The sequence below is a fragment of the Podarcis pityusensis genome (genome assembly GCF_964106645.2).
Source record: "Podarcis pityusensis genome assembly, chromosome: 18".
Classification (NCBI taxonomy): domain Eukaryota; kingdom Metazoa; phylum Chordata; class Lepidosauria; order Squamata; family Lacertidae; genus Podarcis; species Podarcis pityusensis.
Window position 1 is genome coordinate 7,568,234 of NC_138043.1, and position 22,356 is coordinate 7,590,589.

At 42.6% G+C, this 22,356-nt stretch overlaps 1 protein-coding gene and 1 long non-coding RNA gene across 4 annotated transcripts; one reads left to right on the top strand and one right to left on the bottom strand.

Moving 5' to 3' along the window:
- The first annotated feature begins 263 nt into the window (after positions 1-263).
- On the top strand, positions 264-11,225 carry LOC308467547. The gene is made up of 5 exons (XR_013981201.1): positions 264-511; positions 2,185-2,342; positions 2,658-2,857; positions 10,490-10,670; positions 11,138-11,225. It is a non-coding gene; the product is annotated as an uncharacterized lncRNA (long non-coding RNA).
- Positions 4,239-19,841, bottom strand: LOC308467278 (vomeronasal type-2 receptor 26-like; the record flags this gene model as incomplete). Of its 3 annotated transcripts, XM_080988829.1 has the most annotated exons (6): positions 4,239-5,613; positions 5,882-6,008; positions 6,976-7,203; positions 10,554-11,357; positions 11,654-11,941; positions 19,500-19,841. In XM_080988829.1, 6 exons carry the CDS (start codon positions 19,839-19,841, stop codon positions 4,715-4,717), a joined length of 2,688 nt encoding a protein of 895 aa, XP_080844955.1. In that variant the 3' UTR covers positions 4,239-4,714. The 3 variants fall into 3 exon arrangements, with proteins under 3 accessions (XP_080844955.1, XP_080844956.1, XP_080844957.1); XM_080988830.1 differs by lacking the exon at positions 6,976-7,203; XM_080988831.1 differs by lacking the exon at positions 19,500-19,841 and having other exon boundaries at positions 11,654-11,989.
- Positions 19,842-22,356: the final 2,515 nt, after the last annotated feature.

Consider the following 22,356-nt stretch of genomic DNA (forward strand, 5'->3'; position numbering starts at 1 on the left):
TTTCAGGTTAAGAACGGACCTCCGGAACGAATTAAGTTCTTAACCTGAGGTACCAGTGTATATATAAACCAATAGCAAGAGATTCAGATGACGTTAAAGAATGAGTTTATCAATCAGGTACCAATCGGAACAAAGTGAATGGTCAGAAATAACGTCTCAACTGCGAAAAGAAGAATGGTTGGTGCAAACCCGAAACCAAGTTAATAATTGCATTTCAATGGGTCTGCTTTAGGTTTCATTGCAATCAAGGTGATGAGATAATAATAATAATAATAATAGTGGTTTCCCTGGCCACTCTGGGCGGCTCCCAACAGAATATTAAAAGCACTATAAAAATCACAGCCACAACATGCATTTAAAGCATTTTTGGAGCTCTAAATTGCAAGTAAAACAACTGGCGGGTGGCCAGCGCCATTTTAGCAACAGCTGTTCAGGGCGCAGGAGCCGTGGGACGTTGGGAAAACATGGAAGCCATTCTAGGTGCCTCCAAGGGAATGAGGAAAAGGACGAGGTCTCTTCGCGACTTCCTGGGTTATGTGGGTTTATTAGTATAATAATTGATTATTATTAGTTTATTAGCAGGCCAGGAGGAAGGTTGTGCAGTGCAGCCTGGGAAGGGTGAGGGAAAGGCTGTGAGGAAAAGCCTTCTCTCTTTCTCCATCGCTCTGCCCCTCCATCAAGTTTAAATGGAATTATCCAAATACGTCTAGAGAAAAATAAAATGATAGGAAACAGGATCCTTGTTTGTGAGAAGAAGGGGCAGCAAAGCATGCTGGGAAGAAGGACCTGAGGGAAATGAAATGAAACCTAATAAAGGATAATTTATCAATAAAGCTAATAAGTGAAACCTAACAAAAGACACCTTGGGATTTATTAATTAGTTATACAATGGAAAAAGGGTAAATTTCAATTATAGGAAACAGGATCCTTGTTTGTGAGAAGAAGGGGCAGCAAAGCATGCTGGGAAGAAGGATGTGAGGGAAATGAAACCTAATAGAGGTTAATTTATCCATAAAGCTAATAAGTGAAACCGAACAAAAGACACCTTGAGATTGATTTATTTGGTTATACACTGGAAAAACCAGCAAATTTCAAATTTACTGAGGCTGGGAATCGACCATTGGCCTGACGGAGCTGGCAGTGCATGCTGGGAAGTCTGCCCCCCCCCCCCAGTGTGGACCGTGCTGGCGGAGGCTGGCGGGAGTCGCAGGGCCTTTTGAAGGTGGCCCCTTCCCCTCCAAGGGCATAGAAAGGCCCGGCCAAGTGACCCTCCTCGTCCTCCAGGGACACCAGCGCCTGCAGCCCATCCAGCTGCACTCTGCCCGCCCTCAGAGGCCGGAGAGGCTGGCAGGGGCAGGGCCCCCAGGAGGGAGAGGGGCCCCAGGGGAGATTTGCACTCTGCACGCTCTCAGAGGCCGGAGAGGCTGGCAGGGGCAGGGCCCCCAGGAGGGAGAAGGGCCCCAGGGGAGATTTGCACTCTGCACGCCCTCAGAGGCCGGAGAGGCTGGCAGGGGCAGGGCCCCCAGGTGAGCCCAGGAGAGAGAGGGGCCCCTGGGGGGGATTTGCACTCTGCACGCCCTCAGAGGCCGGAGAGGCTGGCAGGGGCAGGGCCCCCAGGAGGGAGAGGGGCCCCGGGGGAGATTTGCACTCTGCACGCCCTCAGAGGCCGGAGAGGCTGGCAGGGGCAGGGCCCCCAGGAGGGAGAGGGGCCCTGGGGGAGATTTGCACTCTGCACGCCCTCAGAGGCCGGAGAGGCTGGCAGGGGCAGGGCCGCAGGTGAGCCCAGGAGAGAGAGGGGCCCCAGGGGGGAATTGCACTCTGCACGCCCTCAGAGGCTTCGTAGTCTAAGCTCAGGGGGCTATCTGAGCCGGCATCTCTCTGGGGGGTGAGGGGTTTCTTCCCATGGGTCAACATCCTTCTTAAATTGTGGTGCCAGGAACTGGACACAGTATTCCAGGTGGCATCTGACCAAGGCAGAACAGAGCTCAGTCTTGTAAGCCACTGGTATTAGTCGCAATAAAAGTAACAATAATCACTTCGTTAACAAATATTTATGCTGCTTAACTATGTGTGCATTGCAATCACTTATTCATTGTTGTGCATAGTAATTTTAAGTGCATTCTTAATATTACAATCAAGGTGCAATACTCTTAAAATGCATATTTTCTTTAATTATAAACACAGAAATAAATGACGCTCCCAATTCATCGGATGATGACCTGTGCCACAAACCGGGAACCAGGCAGAGGGCCTTCTTGGTGGTGGCGCCCGCCCTGTGGAACGCCCTCCCAGCAGATGTCAAGGAAGTAAACAACTACCTGACTTTTAGAAGACATCTGAAGGTAGCCCTGTTCAGGGAAATTTTTAATGTTTGATGTATTTATCGTGTTTTTAATATTCTATTGGGAGCCCCCCTGAGTGGCTGGGGAAACCAAGCCAGATGGTGGGGTATAAATAAATTGTTGTTGTTGTTGTTAAACTAGACGTAATGAACACTCATATCAGAGTGCCCTGGAAATTGAGAGCCATAGTCTTTTATATACTAACCTTTTATGCTCTTCCACATCCGTTTAATGCTCCGAAACCCTTCTTTTAGCTTCTTTTAGACTTTTATATATACTTTGTGTTTTAATACTTTTTAGCTTTACGTTTTACAGATTGGAAATGACTGTACCCCACCCTACTGATGCTGGTCTACTACCGTAATAAAGATTTGATTGATTGAAATGAAAAATCCTATAGTAATGCTGTGATTGGACACCGAAATAATATAATACAGGGTGATTCATAATGAAATATACAGTTTCCAGATCCTGTAAGACAGGCGCCGACACGGAAAACAGCTGCGAACCGTGAGGTAGATGTACTCATAAAGTGATGGAGGTGATAGTGCGCGTGTCACGTGAAATGGCTGCGTCTGCAGTGGAGAAGACGTTTTGTGTTCTTGAATTGAGCAAAATGGAGTTTGTTGTGCAACGGCATTTGCAATTGCGATGTGTATTGTGTGACAAATGGTGCATACATAGAACATCTGTGACTGTTTCAAAACTACTTTAAACATTCCCCTACAATTCTGTCACAGGTAACATGAGATATATTATATTCTTTTTTATAGTGTGTTGAAACTGTATACTTCATTATGAGTCACGCTGTATAATAATATAATATAATATAATATAATATAATATAATATAATATAATATAATATAATAACATACATACATCGTACTTTTCCGTGTGTAAGACGGGGAAAATGGGATCCCCCATTTTCTTAATATTGAGTCCCCCAAAATAGGGGGTGTCTTATACACGGGGGCATGTTCTACATGGGAAAATACAGTAATATGTAATGTAATATAATATGATAGCTAAAGGTAAAGGGACCCCTGACGATTAGGTCCAGTCGTGGCCGACTCTGGGGTTGCGGCGCTCATCTCGCTTTATTGGCCGAGGGAGCCGGCGTACAGCTTCTGGGTCATGTGGCCAGCAGGACTAAGCCGCTTCTGGCAAACCAGAGCAGCGCACGGAAACGCCGTTTACCTTCCCACTGGAGCAGTACCTATGTATCTACTTGCACTTTGACTTGCTTTTGAACTGCTAGGTTGGCAGGAGCAGGGACCGAGCAACGGGAGCTCACCCCGTCTTGGGGATTCAAACCGCCGACCTTCTGATCAGCAAGCCCTAAGCTCTGTGGTTTAACCCACAGCGCCACCCGCGTCCCAATGTAATATAATGTAATGTAATACAATACAATACAATACAATACAATACAATACAATACAATACAATACAATACAATATAATATACATCCCCCCAAATTAGTATTTCATTATAATTAATATTCGTAATAATAATGAAATAAGTCAAGCCAGAGGCTCCTCCCAGCTTTGCCTTGCCCTGCCTAGTGGGCGTGACCACTCTCCACTAAACCCCGCCCCACCTCTCCCCGCTTTCCACTGCTGCCTTTCGCGACCGATTGCCTTCCCCAGCTCTACTCGCCCCACCTCCTTTCACAATGACTCGCCCAGATTGGCGTAGGCGGCCTGCCACTCTCGTGAGCGCCGGAGTTTCCTCTCCCCTCTCTTCCCGCCTGCCTCGCCTGCCCCTAACCCTGGCCAGTGCAATAAAATTCATTGGATCCCAGTAAAGGCTTGGCTAAGATCAGTTGCTACTCGTTGGATCAGGGAGCAGAGCTTACACAATACAGAAATTAAACCAACAGACTGCAGAAGATGTCTTAAATGAATTTCTCAGTATATTGATTTACAAAGCTTAGGAGAATGAAATGATGTGAAGTGAGCTTATGAATGATAGCGCATAAATGTGGGAAATGGAGCATAGAAAAGTGAATACATAGAACTGGCATAACCAAACAGTATTGTGGAATATTAGAATTGATATGGTTAATAGGTAGTCATGACAAAGCAAACAGACTCAAAAACCTTTTAAATCTTTTTAAAATTATTAAAAGATAATAGTTTACAAACTAAGGGCAGTAGACCAGGACTCATTGTAATCCTTGGCAAAGCAAGGTAGCAAAACATTTCCTCCCATCTTACGGTTCATGTGAACAGGACTACATAAAACCAGGGCTAAGAATGAACATAATCTCTTTCAGAGGTGGAGAAGGAGCAACATGGATGAGCAAGTGTGTTTCCTTTAGGCACTTCTGGACATCAGGAACATGGAATGTTTTAAGAATCAGATGTCCCCTTAATTCCTTGTTGTCAGGTGCTCCTTTGTGTTCAGATCAGGCCTCAGCACAATAACGTAGCACTTGGGAAGGAAGATGCAGCCCAGAAGCCCAGCACTGGAGGCCAACATAGAGAAGATCTGCACGGCCACCATGTACTTGCCCTTGGTGCTCAGGTAGGTGGGCACAAAAGACACCCAAACACTGCAGAAGACCAGCATGCTGAAGGTGATCAGCTTGGCTTCGTTGAAGGAGCCGGGCAGCTTCCTGGCTAGGAAAGCCACCGTGAAGCAGATGGCAGCCAAGAAGCCCAGGTAGCCGAGGGCAACGTAGAACATGGCCACAGACCCTTCGTTGCATTGCAGGATGATCTCTTCCACCTGGGAGCGCATGTCGGACTCTGGGAATGGGGGAGAAGAGCCCAGCCAGATGGTGCAGATGAGAACTTGCCCCCCAGAACAGGAGATGACCATGGAGTTGGCCAGACTCTTGCCCAGCCATCTCCTCACCCTGTTCCCGGGCTTTGTGGCCAGGAAGGCCAGCACCACCGTGATGGTCTTTGCCAAGACAGAAGAAACAGCAACTGAGAAGATGATGCTGAAGGCCGTTTGTTGGAGAAGGCAGGTCTCTTTCCTTGGGCGCCCGATGAAGAGGAGGGAGGACAAAAAGGAAAGCAGGAGGGAGACGAGGAGGATGTAGGAGAGGTCCCGGTTGTTGGCTTTGACTATGGGAGTTTCCTTGTATTTAATGAAGATTCCCAACACAGTGCCTGCTGTTATAGATAAGAAGAGGGCAACGGAAGCTAAAAACATTCCTAAATATTCTCCATAAGTCAGGAAGGTGGTAATCTTGGGGACACATTGATCTCTGTCCTTGTTTGAATGGTGATCTTCTGAGCATTTGGTGCAATGTTCTGCATCTGGGGAAAAGAAAAAGAGTGGCTGCAACATCACTTACATCCCTAATGATCTGAACTCGATTAAATTTTGAAGAAATCCTAGAGATTTCTTCCTTATGGTCATTCCTTTCAACACTCTTCCAGGATGTAATGAAGGTGATTGTAAAGAAGTTGAGGAAGGAGCCACATTCCCCAGTGTCTGCAGAAATCTCACAAAAAGTGTTTGAGACTGGATTTCTGCCGTGTGTTTACTCTCTCCAGAAATACCTTCCCCCTTGGCGTCACCCACCTTCCTGGGCGGAGAAGGTCCCTTCCGCACACCGAGCACAAGCATAGCAGCAAATGGGCTGTCCTTCTAGAACCACCTTGGCATATCCAGGCTGACATCTTTCTGTACACCTGGAACGAGGTACGGCCTAACCAGAAAGACAAGAAGGTGCAAGAAAGAGGAACAGTTAGGAGTATTTGTTTGTATGTAACTCACTCATAGAGTGAATTCAAATGGATCTCTGGTCTGCAGCCTTTGACCCCTCATCAGGGTCCTTTCAACCCCCCACTGACCATTGGGGTGACCAGAATATCTTGTTCTTCATAATTCATTCAGGACAACTGAGGTTTGCGCCACAGAACTCTGTTTCCTCTTCTCCGTTTACCTGCTTCCCTGCTTAATAAATCTTCAAAGAAAATGGCAATGGAGTCTGAAATGTGATTTCCCCAAAGTTCAGGATTCTGATAATCTCTCAACCACTAATTAAGATAAATTTACTATGACTTTTCCAAATATTGGTTTCCCTCACTCTGTTCTTGAGGCATGCAAGGTTTCCTCTTGTCGCTGATGAATGTCCTAGTTATTTCTAGTTCATATGCCATTCCTTAACATTAACCTTATATTACAATAGGGGTTTGTTTTTTTTAACTTCTCATCCTTCACCAACAGCCGTGCACTTCTCAATTTCTGCACATACAATAGTTTAACATTTGCAACATCTACAAGTGAGCTTACTCTATAAATTTAAAATATCCACAATAAATCAGTAATTATCATTTCTAAAATAAATTACTTTCCATCCTTCTGCATGTATGAAAACCCAATAGTTCACTTTTACTAGGGGCTTTCCCTTTTCTTCTTATCTATGTAGTCCTTTCTGTCAAAGATTCTGGTGTCTTCTCTGAGGACCTCTGTGCTCTATCCTTTCTTTGAGCACCCCAAATTCCCCTCCTATCTCAGCTGCTGTGAAAAGAAAGAGTGGTAGTTGCAGCTGTTATTGACGGTCAAGACACCATTGGTCAACCTGATATCCTGATATGGTCATTTTTCAGCGGTTGTTTAAGGAAAAACATAGTAATCATCTCCTAGCCTTCTCCCTTTGTGATTTACCCTACCTTATTGAATTTCTTGGGCCACTCAATGGCTTCTGGGTTAATGGTGAACTTTATGCCAGCAGACGTCTCTCTCCTTATATTCCCAATTTTCACAACAACATGAGACTTATTGGGAGACATCACCCAGTTCATAATATCAAAGTCCGCTGGCAGCTCCCAGTTCTCATCCAAGCACAGCCTGCCTCTGGAAGTATTCAGACACCGGATTTCTCTTAAGAAAGGGTGAAGCTGGAATGGCAGGGGAAAACACCAGCATTAAGAAAACGGGAAGCCAAGATGGATAACTCAGTCCTACTCACTTCAACCTCTTATGATTTGGGGCTGCGTGTATCTCATGTAGACTGGAATTCCTATTCAGCCATTTTTATTACTACAGACCCTGCAAGTGCTCCAATTTTCCAGGGATGTCCCTGAATTAGAGACAGTTTTCCATTTGATCTCGGAATTTCCTTTTTTAAAAAAAATGATATTTATTAAGATTTCAAAAAGAAGAATTACATAAGTAAAGAAAAAGAGAAAAAACAAAAAAACAAAAACAAAAGACAAAAGTAAAAATACAAGAAAAATACAAAATACAGAAAAAAAGAATAAAAAACACTTAAAAAATACATCAATCTTTCCATGCCTTACATTCATTTCCTTGCTTCCCTGACCTCCTCATACCTCCCTTTTTTGTATTCCAATTCAATTAGTTAATTCAGCAATTTCTTTCCCTCTTTATTTTCTTTTAATCCTTTAACTTAATATGCTATAACTTTGAATTTTCACCTGTTAACAGCCCATTTTTACATACACCTTTATAGCATTGCTGCTTAAACCACTTTACTTCATTCTAACATCATTCTAGCATTCATTAATTTTGCAATATTTCTGTAGATAGTCTTTAAATTTCTTCCAGTCTTCTTCCACCGACTCTTCTCCCTGGTCTCGGATTCTGCCAGTCATTTCCGCCAATTCCATGTAGTCCATCACCTTCATCTGCCATTCTTCCAAAGTCGGTAGGTCTTGTGTCTTCCAGTACTTTGCAATAAGTATTCTTGCTGCTGTTGTTGATCTCAGAATTTCCCAACTTTGCTTAGAATGTCCCTATTTTCGTTGGAGAAATGTTGGCAGATGTGGAGCTATCCAACCCACAAGGCGTCCAATCCTATATCGGGAATTTTTATTATGTTTAATATTTTAGTATGAATTTCTTTATGTTGGGAGCTGCCCAGAGTGCTGAGGCAACCCAAAAAGACGTGTGGGGTATAAACAGTGCTATTTTTCTATGGCACCCACCTGAGAGGTGCCAAAACTGAGTTTCAATGAGTTCCGCCTTTAAAAAGCTCTGGATATCAACAGTAAACACTGGTCAACAACAAATTTGTTGTCTGCGTTTTTTCAGTTGATTTAGAACGAATCTGATGCACTGAATCCAAAAATCACATTGGTTTTGTTCAATCAGGTCAAGTTTTTGAGCTATGGCCACATGTCATTTTTTTACGTTTTTGTTCACATGTACGCTTGTGTGGAGCATTTTAGAAGAAGTTGGTGGGGGTAAAATGCCATGTCAAATAATTGTTTTGATTGGAAATGATTATTTTAATGCAAGAAGTATTCAGGTCCAATAGTTCTGGGTGATTATGTCGAAAAGGGATCAGTTTGAAGTCATAAAACCTTGAAATCTTCCATAAATTGGTGCGGCAAAGCATAAAGTTATTTTGGTATTAAACTTGGTGACCAGGATAAAGCTTGGGCGCCACACATGGTGTGCAAGGCATGCACCGAGACTCTACGTGGGTGGACCAATGGCAAGAGAAGTCTGAACTTTGGAATTCCCATGGTTTGGAGGGAGCCGACAAACCATGTCACTGACTGCTACTTCTGCGCTGTTGATGTGACTGGGATCAACAGAAAGAACCGGAGCAGCCTCAAGTATCCTGATCTTCAATCAGCACATCGTCCTGTAGCTCATTGTGATGAAATTCCAGTGCCTATCTTCGGAGAACTTCCTGACATTAGTGACGAAGATGCCTCCAGTGTTGAAGGACATGAAGAAGAAGTTCTTGAAGATGATGCTCCACATCCATTTTCCCAAAAGGAGTTGAATGATCTAGTTCGTGACCTCAGCTTGTCAAAGGACTCTGCCGAACTGTTGGCATCCAGACTGAAGGAAAAAAACCTCTCTGACAGTGCTTGCATCAGCTTCTTCCGCAACAGGCATCAAGAGTACCTCCGTTTTTTCTCGGAAGAGAAGGACTTGGTGTACTGTGCAGATATTGCGCAGCTTCTGCTCAAGCTTGGAGTGCCACAGTACGAACCCAAAGATTGGAGACTGTTCATTGACAGCAGCAAGCGATCACTGAAATGTGTTCTGCTAAACAACGGCAACCAGTACCGATGTTTTCTGTGCATGTGGGATAGTAGGGACCGTGCTCAGCATTACACGAAGAAGGACTGGCCTGTGCGGGAGGAATTGGTGCCTTGCAAAGAAAGGAACGTCTTCAACGACCCTCTGGTGGACAGAGACAGAATACTCTTCCCACCGCTGCACATCAAGCTCAGCTTAATCAAGCAGATCACCAAGGCTCTGGACAAGGATGGTGACTGATTCACTTACTTGTGCCAGGCTTTTCCAGGATTGACCATGGAGAAGTTGAAAGCTGGCATCTCTGATCCGTCAGCTCATCAGAGATCCAGAGTTTGGAAACTCAATGAACGAAGTGGAACTGGAAGCGTGGAAGGCATTTGTTCTGGTAATGAATGACTTTCTTGGCAACAATAAGGCCAGAAACTACGCAGAACTTGTCAACAACATGCTGACTGCTTTCAGAAACCTGGGCTGCAACATGAGCGTCAAGATGCACTACCTATTTTCACATATGGACCGGTTTCCTGAGAACCTGGGTTCAATGAGTGACGAGCAGGGGGAGAGATTCCATCAGGACATGAAAGAGATGGAGACCAGGTATCAGGGTCGCTGGGACCCAGTCATGATGGCTGACTACTGTTGGACTCTGAAGAGAGACCTCCCTGCTGCTGAGCATTCCAGGAGTTCCAAGAAGTTCAAGCCCTGAAGTTTGAAAAATGGTGAAGCAACATGCAATTTACGTGTACTTACCTTTATCAATGCCCACCATTCAGTTTACAGTAATCGATGTTTCTATCAGGTAATCAATATATGTTGTTGGAAAAACATTTTTTTCTCTTAAAAACATATTTTGGATGATATGTGTTGACAAAAATGAGCCGATAATGCCACAAAAATGTAATCGATTTTGTCACAAGATCTGATTTTTTTCAAATCAACATAGCACAAAAACCTGACCTGATGGAGATAAACGGATGCCATTTCCTGATTCAGCAGTGCAAAAATACCCTAAAGCAGTTGTAGAAATCTAGACAACATTCAAAAAGTAAAAAATTGTTGCCCAGTGATTATCGTTATGGAATGGGACGTCTCTATTTTCATCAGAGAAATGTTGGGCTGTATGCTACTATTACTAGTACTAATAGTAACTATGTTATTTTACAGGTCTATCCCCAGTCAAGATCAGCATCTGTGTGGACTGCAGGTTGCAAAAAGGGGAAGGAAATACCTGCCACGGCTGTAGCCTTGCGTGTCCCCATTGCTCTCCTTCCTCCACCATCAGCCTCCTCTGGGATCTAGATGAAAGCGAAGCATGCAAGGCCTGAGTCACAGCTTGAACATTGATGTAAGTGCCATAGCTTTCTAGAAACAGGGCTCTCTCACGCTCCTCTTGGGGCATTGGCTGCAGTTTCTCCTCCTCTCTGCATCTTATCCTGCCTTTCACGGACAACAGATGCTTTGAATATGAACACTGAAATGCTTGATTGAAATAATCCCCAAGATTGGTCTGCAATTTGTCACTTTTGCTGCTCCTTATTCCAGTCTGAATTGCAAAGGACAGAGAACCATGGAGGTGCTGGAAGTAATTTGGAGGGATGTAAATGCCAATTCTGATTTCTAGCAAAGCTGTTGTGATCCAGACTTTCGCCCCTATTTCCTTCTCATAGATATCGTGTATTACCATGATTATTATGATACTCAGTGCATTGGTTATATAGGAAACAAATACCCCAACTTGTCTCCATAGGAAAAAAGGTTCCCCAGGCCTGATAAATTGATTTAGATCATTTTCTGGTACTCGTTTTGATAAAGCAATGCAGATCCCTTTGCTGAGCATCAGAGGTTTCACAGCGCTCACAAATCTTTCTCCACTGTCATTGTCTGGAGTGCAGAGACCAATCCACGTCCATCCAAAATGCAGGAGCAATTCAACAATCCCCTGGTACTGACTTTCCTCTTTGGGACTCATCCGGTAGACAAAAGGGAACAGGGTTTTACCTTCGAGAACCTGGGCAGTGAAGCCATAACTGATCTAGCAAGGGAAGCACAAGATCAGCAATTTATTTTACTTTCATCATAACGGGTATTTAAACATATGAAATGTCTGATATCTATCTAAATCTCTGCTGGCTGAGGCTGATGGGAGTTTTAGTCGGAAACATCTGGAGGTGTCAAGTTGGTGAAGGCTCAGTTTTAAAAAAAGGATGTTGAATCCATAGCTCAGGATTTTCCCATTTTGAAAAATATCCCTGCTTGACCTATCCAAAGAGAAAGTAGAATTCTACGCAGTTGAAATTCTCTTTCCCTCCATGCTCTCCCACTGCTTACCTGTGGGATTTTGTAGATGCCTGACAAGGCTGAAATCACTCTTGAGATGACAGTGTTGCCTCTTTCAAGAACAGCCAGCAGGTGATTCTGTTCTCCACAGTGATAACTGGGAATATTGCATCCACTGCCTGCAAGCAGCTCTAGCATGGCATCCGAAGTCATCCTTGCATCGAAAAGGTTCTCATAGAGGTTGTAGCCCAGGGTGATATTGGGTAAGAGACTGAGATCCTGGTTGATCTCTTGGATGGTGAACAGGAAAGACAACATGTACCAGTAGATCCTAGATAGCTTCCTGCAATAAATGAATCCTTTAAAAAGAGTGAAACTGATATTCATATGAATGGGACGGAGGAAACATTATATAATCCACACAGATTAGTATTTATTTATCCTTTTGCATTAATATCAAACCTTTTCCTGTCTAGCATAAAACAAAAATTTGGAAATCTCTGCTCCATGACAGGAGCTTTGATGCAAACAGCACACAGAGCGGTTCAACAGTGGAAGAGACTCCCTCCGAAGGTGACCATGTGTCATGGATGCTTCAGGTGAGATTCCTTCGGGTTCCTTCCATCTCTACAACTCTATGATTCTATTCTACTATGGTTTTATGAGTAAGAAATGAAGGCGCCCCTCAAAATGTGTGATATACTGGGAAGTTGCTGCAAGGGCTGCTTTTGCTGCAGTGGTCTTTGGCTTCTTCCAAGGGGCTAGACTATAGGTAGGTGAGAGACCATTTGATTGAAGGAGGAGAAGCACCAAATACCTCAGTCCCCTTTTAGTTACAAATGAGGCCTGGTGGCTTTCAGATTTGAGTGTGTGGTAAAATCTATAATTTTGCCCATGTTTGGATCAGTGACTCCACCAATGAGGACACCCCCTGGTCTGTATTATTTTATATAATCATTTTATTTGAAGCATATCGTTCCTGCTTTTACCCATAAAAATCCACCCATTTTCAGGAGTTTCTTAAAGCGCTTCTAATTATTTTTAAAAAGACAGTGACAGAAAGGAAAAAGTGCTGAGATTGGAGGAGGAAACCTTTAATGTAGCCCATGGTGGGCTGTAGGTCTCCTGTGGTCTTGTGTCAAGAGAACTGTGCTAAGGTTGTTCACAAATGATCCAAATAGGATAAACATAAAATAATTTTGGCAGCTTGGAAATTGCTTGTTTCACTTCCGGTCGGCGCCAGCGTTTAATGGCGGTCCTCGCTTCGAGCTCCGGAGGAGGACTGCTCCGCGAGTTTGGGTCTGACCCGCTACGGCGAGCGGGGGACCCCTAAAATCACAGGCGCTGAAGCCTGTGAACAAGGAGACTCGGTGGGCACCTTTTGCGCCCCCCGGTACTGTGAAAGAGCCTTTTTAAAGGCTACGGAGCGGCATCGGGGGTGAGCGCGGTGCTGAGAGTCGCAACCCAGCCCGTGGAGTGAAGCCGCGTCGCCATGAACGGAGAGCGCCGATTCCTTCCTGAACCAGAAATTCGACTGTAAACCCCGTGAGTAAGATGGAGGGACTGAACGGGACATTTAAATTTAAATCCTGAAATTTGGCTGAAAACGGGAAAGGCATAAATTAAGGAAGTCTGCCTCCCCGATCTGCATGGCAATTAAAGCAACGAAAGAGTAAAGCTGCATTTGAAAGAAAATTATCTTTGAGCTGTCAAACCTGACATTTGACTTAAACTTCCCCCCAGTAAGCAGGAGAAGGGGGGAAGATAACTGGACACTGTTAATCTGCTTGAAATTAACTGAGGAAAAAAACATCTTCCACTGCCAAATCCCCAGGACGGACTGCCTGAGTAAGGCACCGGGAAAGTGAACTGTCAGTTTAGACTGGATACAAAGTTGGGGTTTTGTCTGAGACAAAGTTACGGGACTTTAATGGAATTACTTTGTTGAACTGGTGACTATACTGAAAAAGTGCGACAGAAACTTTTACTGTGGACTCTTGGATTTTTTGTTGATTGCTCTATGTTTCCTTGTTCTTTCTCTTTTCACTTGGATACAATTAAATGCTCCCTCTAGAGGGTATAAAGAGAAACTGTTACAGTGAAAAAGAAACAGTGGGATTTTCCACTTGCAAGTCTTTCCTGTGAGAACGACCTTGAGGATATGAGTGGTCCAGCAGAAGAGATAACAACTAGATCCAAAGCAAAACAGACACAAAAGAAAAGGGGCTCAATACCCGGCATACCACCAGCTGCACAGGAAAAAGTGGCAACAGCATCTATGGATTCAATGACACAGGCACTGCTCAAAATAAACCAATCTTTAGAAGCACTGACAAAGCTGTCTACGGAAAATTCAAAAAAATTGACAGAACTGACAGCAAGATTGGACTTGAATACTGCAAGTGTAACATCTAATACAGAATCTATTAATAAATTAATTCAAGAAAGCTCTGAAACACGAAAGATTGCTGAAAGTGCAAAAAATACTGCAGAGGAGACAAGGGAGGAGCTTGTGCCGATTACAAAAAAAGTGAATGAACATGATGCAGCCCTATCTTTGCTGGAATTACAGAGAAAAGAGAGAAATTTGAAATTGAGATTGGTTCCCGAGAGTGAGGGAGACAGCCTTGTGGACTTCCTTACACAGAACTTTACGGAATTTTGGCAAGAGGAGCTGCAGGAAGAAGAACTTGAAATAACAACAGCTTTCCGGCTGGGCAGGAGGCAAGGTAAGAAGCCAAGGGATTGTTTGATCACATTGAGATCCAAAGGAGAAAGAGATAAAATATTGAACTTGCATTACCAAAAGGCATTGGAGATTGAAAATAGTCAAGTACAAATTTTCAAAGATATCCCTAAATATATTTTGGAGGTGAGAGCCTTCTACAAAGATTTGGTCTACCTGCTGAAGAAAAATATCATACCTTTCAGGTGGGAGTTTCCACAAGGATTGTCTTTTAACTTCAAAGGAAGGAAGGTCAAAATAAGAACAGTTCAAGATAAAGAACAGTTTTTGGAGAGATATCAGGAGGACTTGCAGAAAGGAACAGTAGAAACAACAATACAAGAAAAAGGAGTGACAGACATTGCAAACTTGTCATTTGGACTCATACCACCATCTGAAGAAGAACAAAAGCTAGGAGCAGTCGGAGGAACAGGTACTTAATAACAAAATGTCTCTGCAACTTCTTAGCTGGAATTGTAATGGTTTGAACCTTCCCCGAAAAAGACGCCAAGTTTTTCATATTTTGAAAAGAGAACAATTAGACCTAATATGTCTACAAGAGACCCATGTGACCAGGACACATAGGAAATTATTGGTAAACAAGAGACTTGGACAGGAATTTATTTCATCAGACAAAGTTAAGAAAAGAGGTGTGGTGATTTATGCAAAAGAAAAATTGGCTCCAAAGATGATATTTAAAGATGAACAAGGAAGATACCTGGCAATTGAAATACAAGTTCAAGGAGAAAAAATTTTGATAGTCGGAATTTATGCACCAAATGACGGGAAGGCGGAATTCTTTAAGAAGTTGCATGAGACTTTAATGGACTATCTAGACTATAGAGTAGTAATGATGGGAGACATGAATGGTGTAGTTTCCACAAATATGGACAAAGCACAGAGACAAGTAATTTCCAAGGAAGGGAGACTACCAAAGACTTTTTTTGAAATGACTGAAACTATGGACTTGATTGACATTTGGAGAACAAGGAACCCTCTTGAGAGAGAGGGAACTTTTTTCTCTGAAGCAAAAATGACATGGACAAGAATTGACCAAATTTGGGTAACTAGCAGTATGGCGCCAAGGATCAAAAAGGTAGAAATCTGCTCAAAGACTTGCTCCGACCATAATGCTGTAAAGATGGAGATGAAACTAACATCAACTGGATCCTTTAGATGGAGAATGAATGACACCCTATTTAGAGATGAAGAGATTTATAAGAAGGCCCAAAAAACACTGAAAGATTACTTTGAGATAAATTTGAGAACAGAAGTGGAAAAAAGAATAATCTGGGACGCAAGTAAGGCCGTGATGCGAGGTTTCCTAATACAACAGAACTCCATAAAGAGGAAAAAGCAAAATGAAAGGAAAGAAAAAATTCTGGAAAAAATAAAAGAAGGTGAAAAGAAATTGAGGTCTAAACCAAAGTCCCATGAGATTCTGAGAGAAATAAAGCACTATCAGGTGCAATATATGGAATTGATGAATCAAGAGATAGAATGGAAAATAAAGCAAATGAGACAAAAGACATTTGAATCAGCAGATAAATGTGGCAAATTTTTGTCATGGCAATTGAAAAAGAGGCAAAAACTGAACACTGTGACAAGTTTAGAAGTGGATGGAAAGATTATCCACAAACCAAACGAGATAAGTAATTGTTTTCAAAGTTACTTCAGGAAATTATATGCACAAGGGCCAGTTAACGAACAGGAAATAGAAGAATTTGTTAAGAAACATGGATTACCAAAAATTTCAGAGCAAAGCAGAAGGATTTTGAATGAGAAAATAACAGGACAAGAAATAGAGGGTGCCATTCAGAAGATGCAATTGGGAAAATCTCCAGGACCAGATGGTTTGACCGCCAGATATTATAAAGCGTTGAAGGAATGGTTAGTACAACCACTGAAGGAAGTATGTAATGAAATTTTGGAGGGGAAAAAGGCACCGGAGTCGTGGAAAGAAGCCTTTATTTCACTTATACCGAAAACTGAGACTGAAAAGAACCAGGTTAAAAACTACCGCCCTATATCATTACTCAATGTGGATTATAAAATTTTTGCAGACATTATGGCAAAAAGACTGAAGAGAGTGTTGGTAGGGGAGATTCATAAGGACCAAACGGGCTTTCTTCCAGGGAGACATATGTCGGATAATGTGAGGAACATTATAGACATTTTGGAACTGTTAGAAGTGGACATCAATAGGAAAGCTGTTTTAATTTTTGTGGACGCGGAGAAAGCCTTTGATAATATTGGTTGGAGCTTTATGAAGAAGAATCTCCAAGGGATGGGGGTAGGTCAAGGGTTTGAAAACGGTATAGGTGCAATATATTCTAAACAAAAAGCAAAGTTAATTGTAAACAATGTGGTTACGGAAGAAATATCTATAGAAAAAGGTACACGACAGGGGTGCCCAATATCCCCTTTACTTTTTATATTAGTTCTGGAGGTTTTGTTAAACATGATTAGAGGAGACCAGTTGGTTAAAGGAGTACAAGTCGGAGCTAGACATTACAAGCTAAGGGCATTTGCAGATGACCTAGTACTGACCTTGCAACAGCCAGATACTAGTACTAAAAGAGTATTAGAACTAATTGAGATATTTGGTCAAGTAGCAGGATTTAAACTGAACAAACAGAAAACGAAAGTGTTGGAGAAAAATTTAACATTGGCTGAAAAAGAGCAGTTTCAGAATGAAACAGGTTTAGTGATAACGAAAAAAGTAAAGTACCTGGGGGTAAACTTAACATCTAAGAATGTGAATTTATTTAAGGACAATTATGACAAATGTTGGACAGAGGTAAAGAAAGATCTAGAAATATGGTCAAGGTTGAAACTCTCTTTGTTAGGTCGAATTGCTGTTATCAAGATGAATGTATTGCCTAGAATGTTGTTTTTATTCCAGACATTGCAGATTTTGGACAAGATGGACTGTTTCAAGAAGTGGCAGAAAGATATATCTAAATTTGTCTGGCAGGGCAAAAAGCCCAGAATAAAATTTAAGATTCTAACTGATGCAAAAGATAGAGGGGGGTTTGCCCTGCCGGACTTAAGACTTTACTATGAATCAGCGGCTTTCTGCTGGTTGAAACATTGGCTACTTCTTGAGAATACAGACATTTTGGATCTAGAAGGGTTTGACAATAGATTTGGCTGGCATGCATATATATGGTATGATAAGGTAAAACTGCATAAAGGTTTCAAAAACCATATTGTTAGGAAAGCATTATATAATGTTTGGATGCGGTATAAAGATTTATTGGAAAGTAAAACTCCCAGGTGGTTGTCACCAATGGAAGCTAAAGAGGTGAAAAAACTTAATATGGAGTCTAAATGGCCAAAATATTGTGAAATTTTAGAACAAGATGGGGAAAAAGTTAAATTACAGAGTTATGAGAAATTAAAGTCCAAAGTGCGAGATTGGTTGCACTACCTTCAGATAAACGAGACATTTAAACAGGACAGGAAAATAGGTTTCCAGATGGAGAGGTCAAAATTAGAAACAGAACTGTTAGAACCCAATACTAAGAATCTGTCGAGAATGTATAACCTGCTGTTGAAATGGAACACACAGGATGAAACGGTGAAATCAGCTATGATAAAATGGGCACAAGATATTGGTCATAACATTATGTTTGCTGACTGGGAACAGCTGTGGACCACCGGTATTAAATTTACGGCATGTAATGCCTTAAGAGAAAACATTATGAAAATGATGTATAGGTGGTACATGACCCCAGTCAAGCTTGCAAAAATTTATCATCTGCCCAATAACAAATGTTGGAAATGTAATGAGACTGAAGGTACTTTTTATCACCTTTGGTGGACCTGCCCGAGGATAAAAGCTTTTTGGGAAATGATCTATAATGAAATTAAGAAGGTTCTTAAATGGACCTTCCCTAAAAAACCTGAGGCTTTTCTCCTGGGCATCGTCGGCCAATTGGTGAGAAGGAAGGACAGGACGTTTTTTATGTATGCGACCACAGCAGCAAGGATTCTTCTAGCAAAGTATTGGAAGACACAACAACTACCCACACTGGAAGAATGGCAAACGAAGGTGATCGACTACATGGGACTGGCGGAGTTGACTGGCAGAATCCGTGACCAGGGGAAAGAGACAGTGGAAGAAGACTGGAAGAAATTCAAAGTTTATCTTAGAACTTGTTGTAAAATTCAGGAATGTTAAAATGTCAAGGGGTTGGGAAACAGAGAATTGCAGCTGTAATTAATAATATTAGAAGAACTTAAAAGAAATTGAATTGAATAATTTTGACTGAGGAGTTGCTGAACAAATATAAAACAAGGATGCAGAAAAGGGGAGGTATGGGGAAGTCCGGAAAGTAAGGTTTATGAAAAAATGGTTATGAAATTATACATGTTTATATGTTTGTATGTCTGTGTCTTGTGTATTGTTTGTTTTTTTTTTATTTTGTGTTTGGAAAATTAATAAAAATTTATTTAATAAAAAAAAAAAAAGGAAATTGCTTGTTTCATGCCTCCCTCTGGGATAGGAAACAGGTACCTATGGATTCCACGTGAAGAAATATCAAACATCTCACTACTTAGAAATGAGGCCAGTTGTGTATGTGAAAAAAGGAATAATTTTCACATTTTAGAGACCTGACTCCACGAACAAGGAAGTCTCCTGATTCATATTATTTTATTCATCATTTCAATTAAAGTACATCTTTTCTGCTCTTCAGCCACCAAACGTCACCCAGAGGATCTTAAATTCCATTTGTAAAACTGTAGCATTCCCTAACGACAATTTCTGAATTGTCCAAATGGAATCATATTGAATAAAACCCTTGAGCCTTGGAAATTGCCTGAGTTTCATGGCATCCTGCAGGTGGGAAAATTCAGTGCATCCTTTTGACTCCTGACCAGATTCATTGGCATCCTTGCATTCTACTAAAAGCAACACAGAATCAAAGGTAGGAGAGTGTTTCACTAAGGAAGACCCAGGGAACAAGGAAATGGGAGAGGTTTGGGTGGAATCTTTTAGTGGACCCCCCAGCTCCCATCAGCCCAGCCAGCAAGACCAATGGTCAGGGCAGGGTAGACCTGCAACAGCCTTGGCTCCCCAGCCCTGAGAAAGGCGCTCTTTCCTTGATAAATAGGAACCATTACAAGGACTGGAGGACCATGAAACCCACCCACATATGATTTTACATATCCCTCATCCCTAGCCAAGGGTGTCTGAGAAAAGACGTATGGAGTTTCTTCATATGAACGTTTTGGAGATATGATCCCAGTGATGAGAAAGTGTCCAGGCCAGAAGTAATTGCGAGCATCCGTTTGATCCCTGACCAGATTCAAGGGGCATTTCACCTTGTGGTTCCCGCAGACTCCAAAGGGCATCATGAGCAGCAGAAGCAGCAACAGAAGGAGCAGGGATCTCATTCTGGCTCTGCTTCCTCCTCCTCTGACCCGCCAAGAAGACAAAGGAGAAGAACCCAAAGACTCTTGCAAGATCAAACTGCCTGGGCTTTCCCCAATCTGGGTGGTTTTCATCTATATCTTCAGAGCTAGGAAGCACAAGGCAGGCACACCCCTCTTTCGCCAGCTCTGCATCTTGACTCAGTCTGTCTCCAACACAGGAAATATTCTCTGCACCAACTTTTTCTTTCCCAGACACAGTGCAATTAATATTGTCATGCTACTTTCTGAGGCTGATGTAACCTCCAGAAATATCTCCTGAGCATTTAGAAGAGGAGATGACTATAATTTTGATTATTCCAAGTGGAATAAGTTTCATCACACTAACTTTCCGAAGTCTTGAATGGCTCAGGCAGCAGGTGCAGAGCTGGAGAAAAACATGATGGAGAAAAGTCAAAAGGTGTTTTTGGGAATTGGAAGTTTGGCCTGAACTTTGCTCCCAAGTTTGGCCTGAACTTTGCTCCCTGCATTGCAGAGGGTTGGACTAGAGGACCTTGGGGTCCCTTTCCAAGTCTCCCATTCTATGATTCATTGGAGGTTTTTAAGAAGAGGTGGGACAGTCAGGGATGGACAACAGCCAGATGAAGGAGTCCCAGCCTTGAATCCCAGGCATCCTAAGCCCTTTTAAAATTTGGGAGGAGGGCAGAGGCTGTTATTGGGTTGTTTTTTTTATTTTGATTATATATATTGTGGTTTTATATTTTGATTTTGTTCTGTGAACCGCCCTGAGACCTCCAGGGAGAGAGCGGTATATAGATTCAGTACATAAATAAATAAAGGAATAAATAAAAATGAATAAATGAAGAATGCTGAGAAATACCATCCTCATTAATACCTGGTGGTGGGATCTTGTTTCCTGGAGGCTGCTAGAGACAGAGACTGGTGGAGCCTGCGATGGGGAGGGTTTTCTCAAGCCCACCCTCCGGCCACCTTGGGTGGGTCTGGGCTGCTTGATCCCTGCCGCTCCATTCTGGTTCTCCCCTGGAAGGGAAGTAGCACCTTGGTGGCTTTGAAGCAACTTTAAGTGAATTTCCACCCCATCTTTGAAAGGCTTCTCCAACAGAGGGGAGCTCTCTGGGGTTGGTTGAGGGGAGAAATGTTGCTCTGAACTTTCGACTCTCCCTTCCCCTTCTACATGTTCTGCGGAAGGAGAGCTTCTGTTGCACATGGAGCCAACTTGCTCCTCATCTTTGAGCGGAAACTTCTCTACTTGTAAACAATTGCGTGTGCAGAAGCCAGGTGTAACAGAAAAGTTGGTTCCATAAGTATTTCTTTTTTACTTTTTTCTCCTGCCAGGAAATGATGAAAGAACGGCAGCCTCTGATTGGCTGTGGTTCCAGGAGGGAGAGTTTAAAAAGAGAGGCGTTGGAGGGAGACAGGGAGTTGGGCTGTTGCGGGTGGTGTGGTTGGTTGAGTTGAGCTGGTTGAGGAAGGAGGTTGGGAGTTAGGTAGGGAGATAGGATAGGAGTCAGGTTGATACACAAAGAGTGTTGAGGAGGCAGAGCTGGTTCTGGAGAAAACGTCCACTCCACTGTACAGTGAAGGACTGAGTGTAGTGTCTGAGGGTAGTGTCCTGCGGGAGTAATAGGACCAGATCTTGCTGGGAGACTGAGGCTGAGACAGAAGTAGGAGCTGATGTCTACTTAGGTCTCAAACTAGTCTGGAGGGGAGAGACTCTTCTGAGGAAAGCAGAGACTTCCAAAACCCAGTGAAGGAAGGGTGTGTGTGGTGAACCCTTAAGACTGTTACTGAAAGTCCCTCAGGAGCTGGATTTGTTAAAGGGGTGGGTAACTGAAGGAAAAGAGGGACATGGGTGGTGCTGTGGTCTAAACCAAAGAGCCTAGGGCTTGCCTAGGTCGGTGGTTCGAATCCCCGCGACAGGGTGAGCTCCCATTGCTCGGTCCCTGCTCCTGCGAACCTAGCAGTTTGAAAGAACATCAAAGTGCAAGTAGATAAATAGGTACTTCTCCAGTGGGAAGGTAAGCGGCATTTCCGTGCGCTGCTCTGGTTCGCCAGAAGCAGCTTAGTCATGCTGGCCACATGACCCAGACATGCTGGCCACATGACCTGCGGAGAAACGCTGGCTCCCTCGGCCAATAAAGCGAGATGAGTGCCGCAACCCCAGAGTCGTCCGCAACTGGACTTAACTGTTAGGGGTCCCTTTACCTTTAACTGAAGGAAAGTACCGCCTTAGAAAGGAACCAAACTATATATATATATATATATATATATATTTTAAAAAAGATATTTATTAAGATGTTCAAAATATTACAACATAGAAAAAGAAAAAAGAAAAATATAAAAGAAAAATACAAAATGAAAGTAGTTAAAAACAATTCAGTCTTTCAATCACTTATCTTTCATTTGCTTATTTCCCGGACCTCCTCACGCCTCCCTTTTATGTATTCCAATTCAGTTTGTTAGTTCAGCAAATCCCTCCCCTCTTTGTTTATCCTAGTCTTCAATCTTAAAATATTATAACCTTAGATTTTTGCCTGATAATAGTCCATTTTTTCATATTCCCTTATAACATTACAGCTAAAAACCACTTAGTTTCTATCCAGCATCATTCTAACATTCATTAATTTTA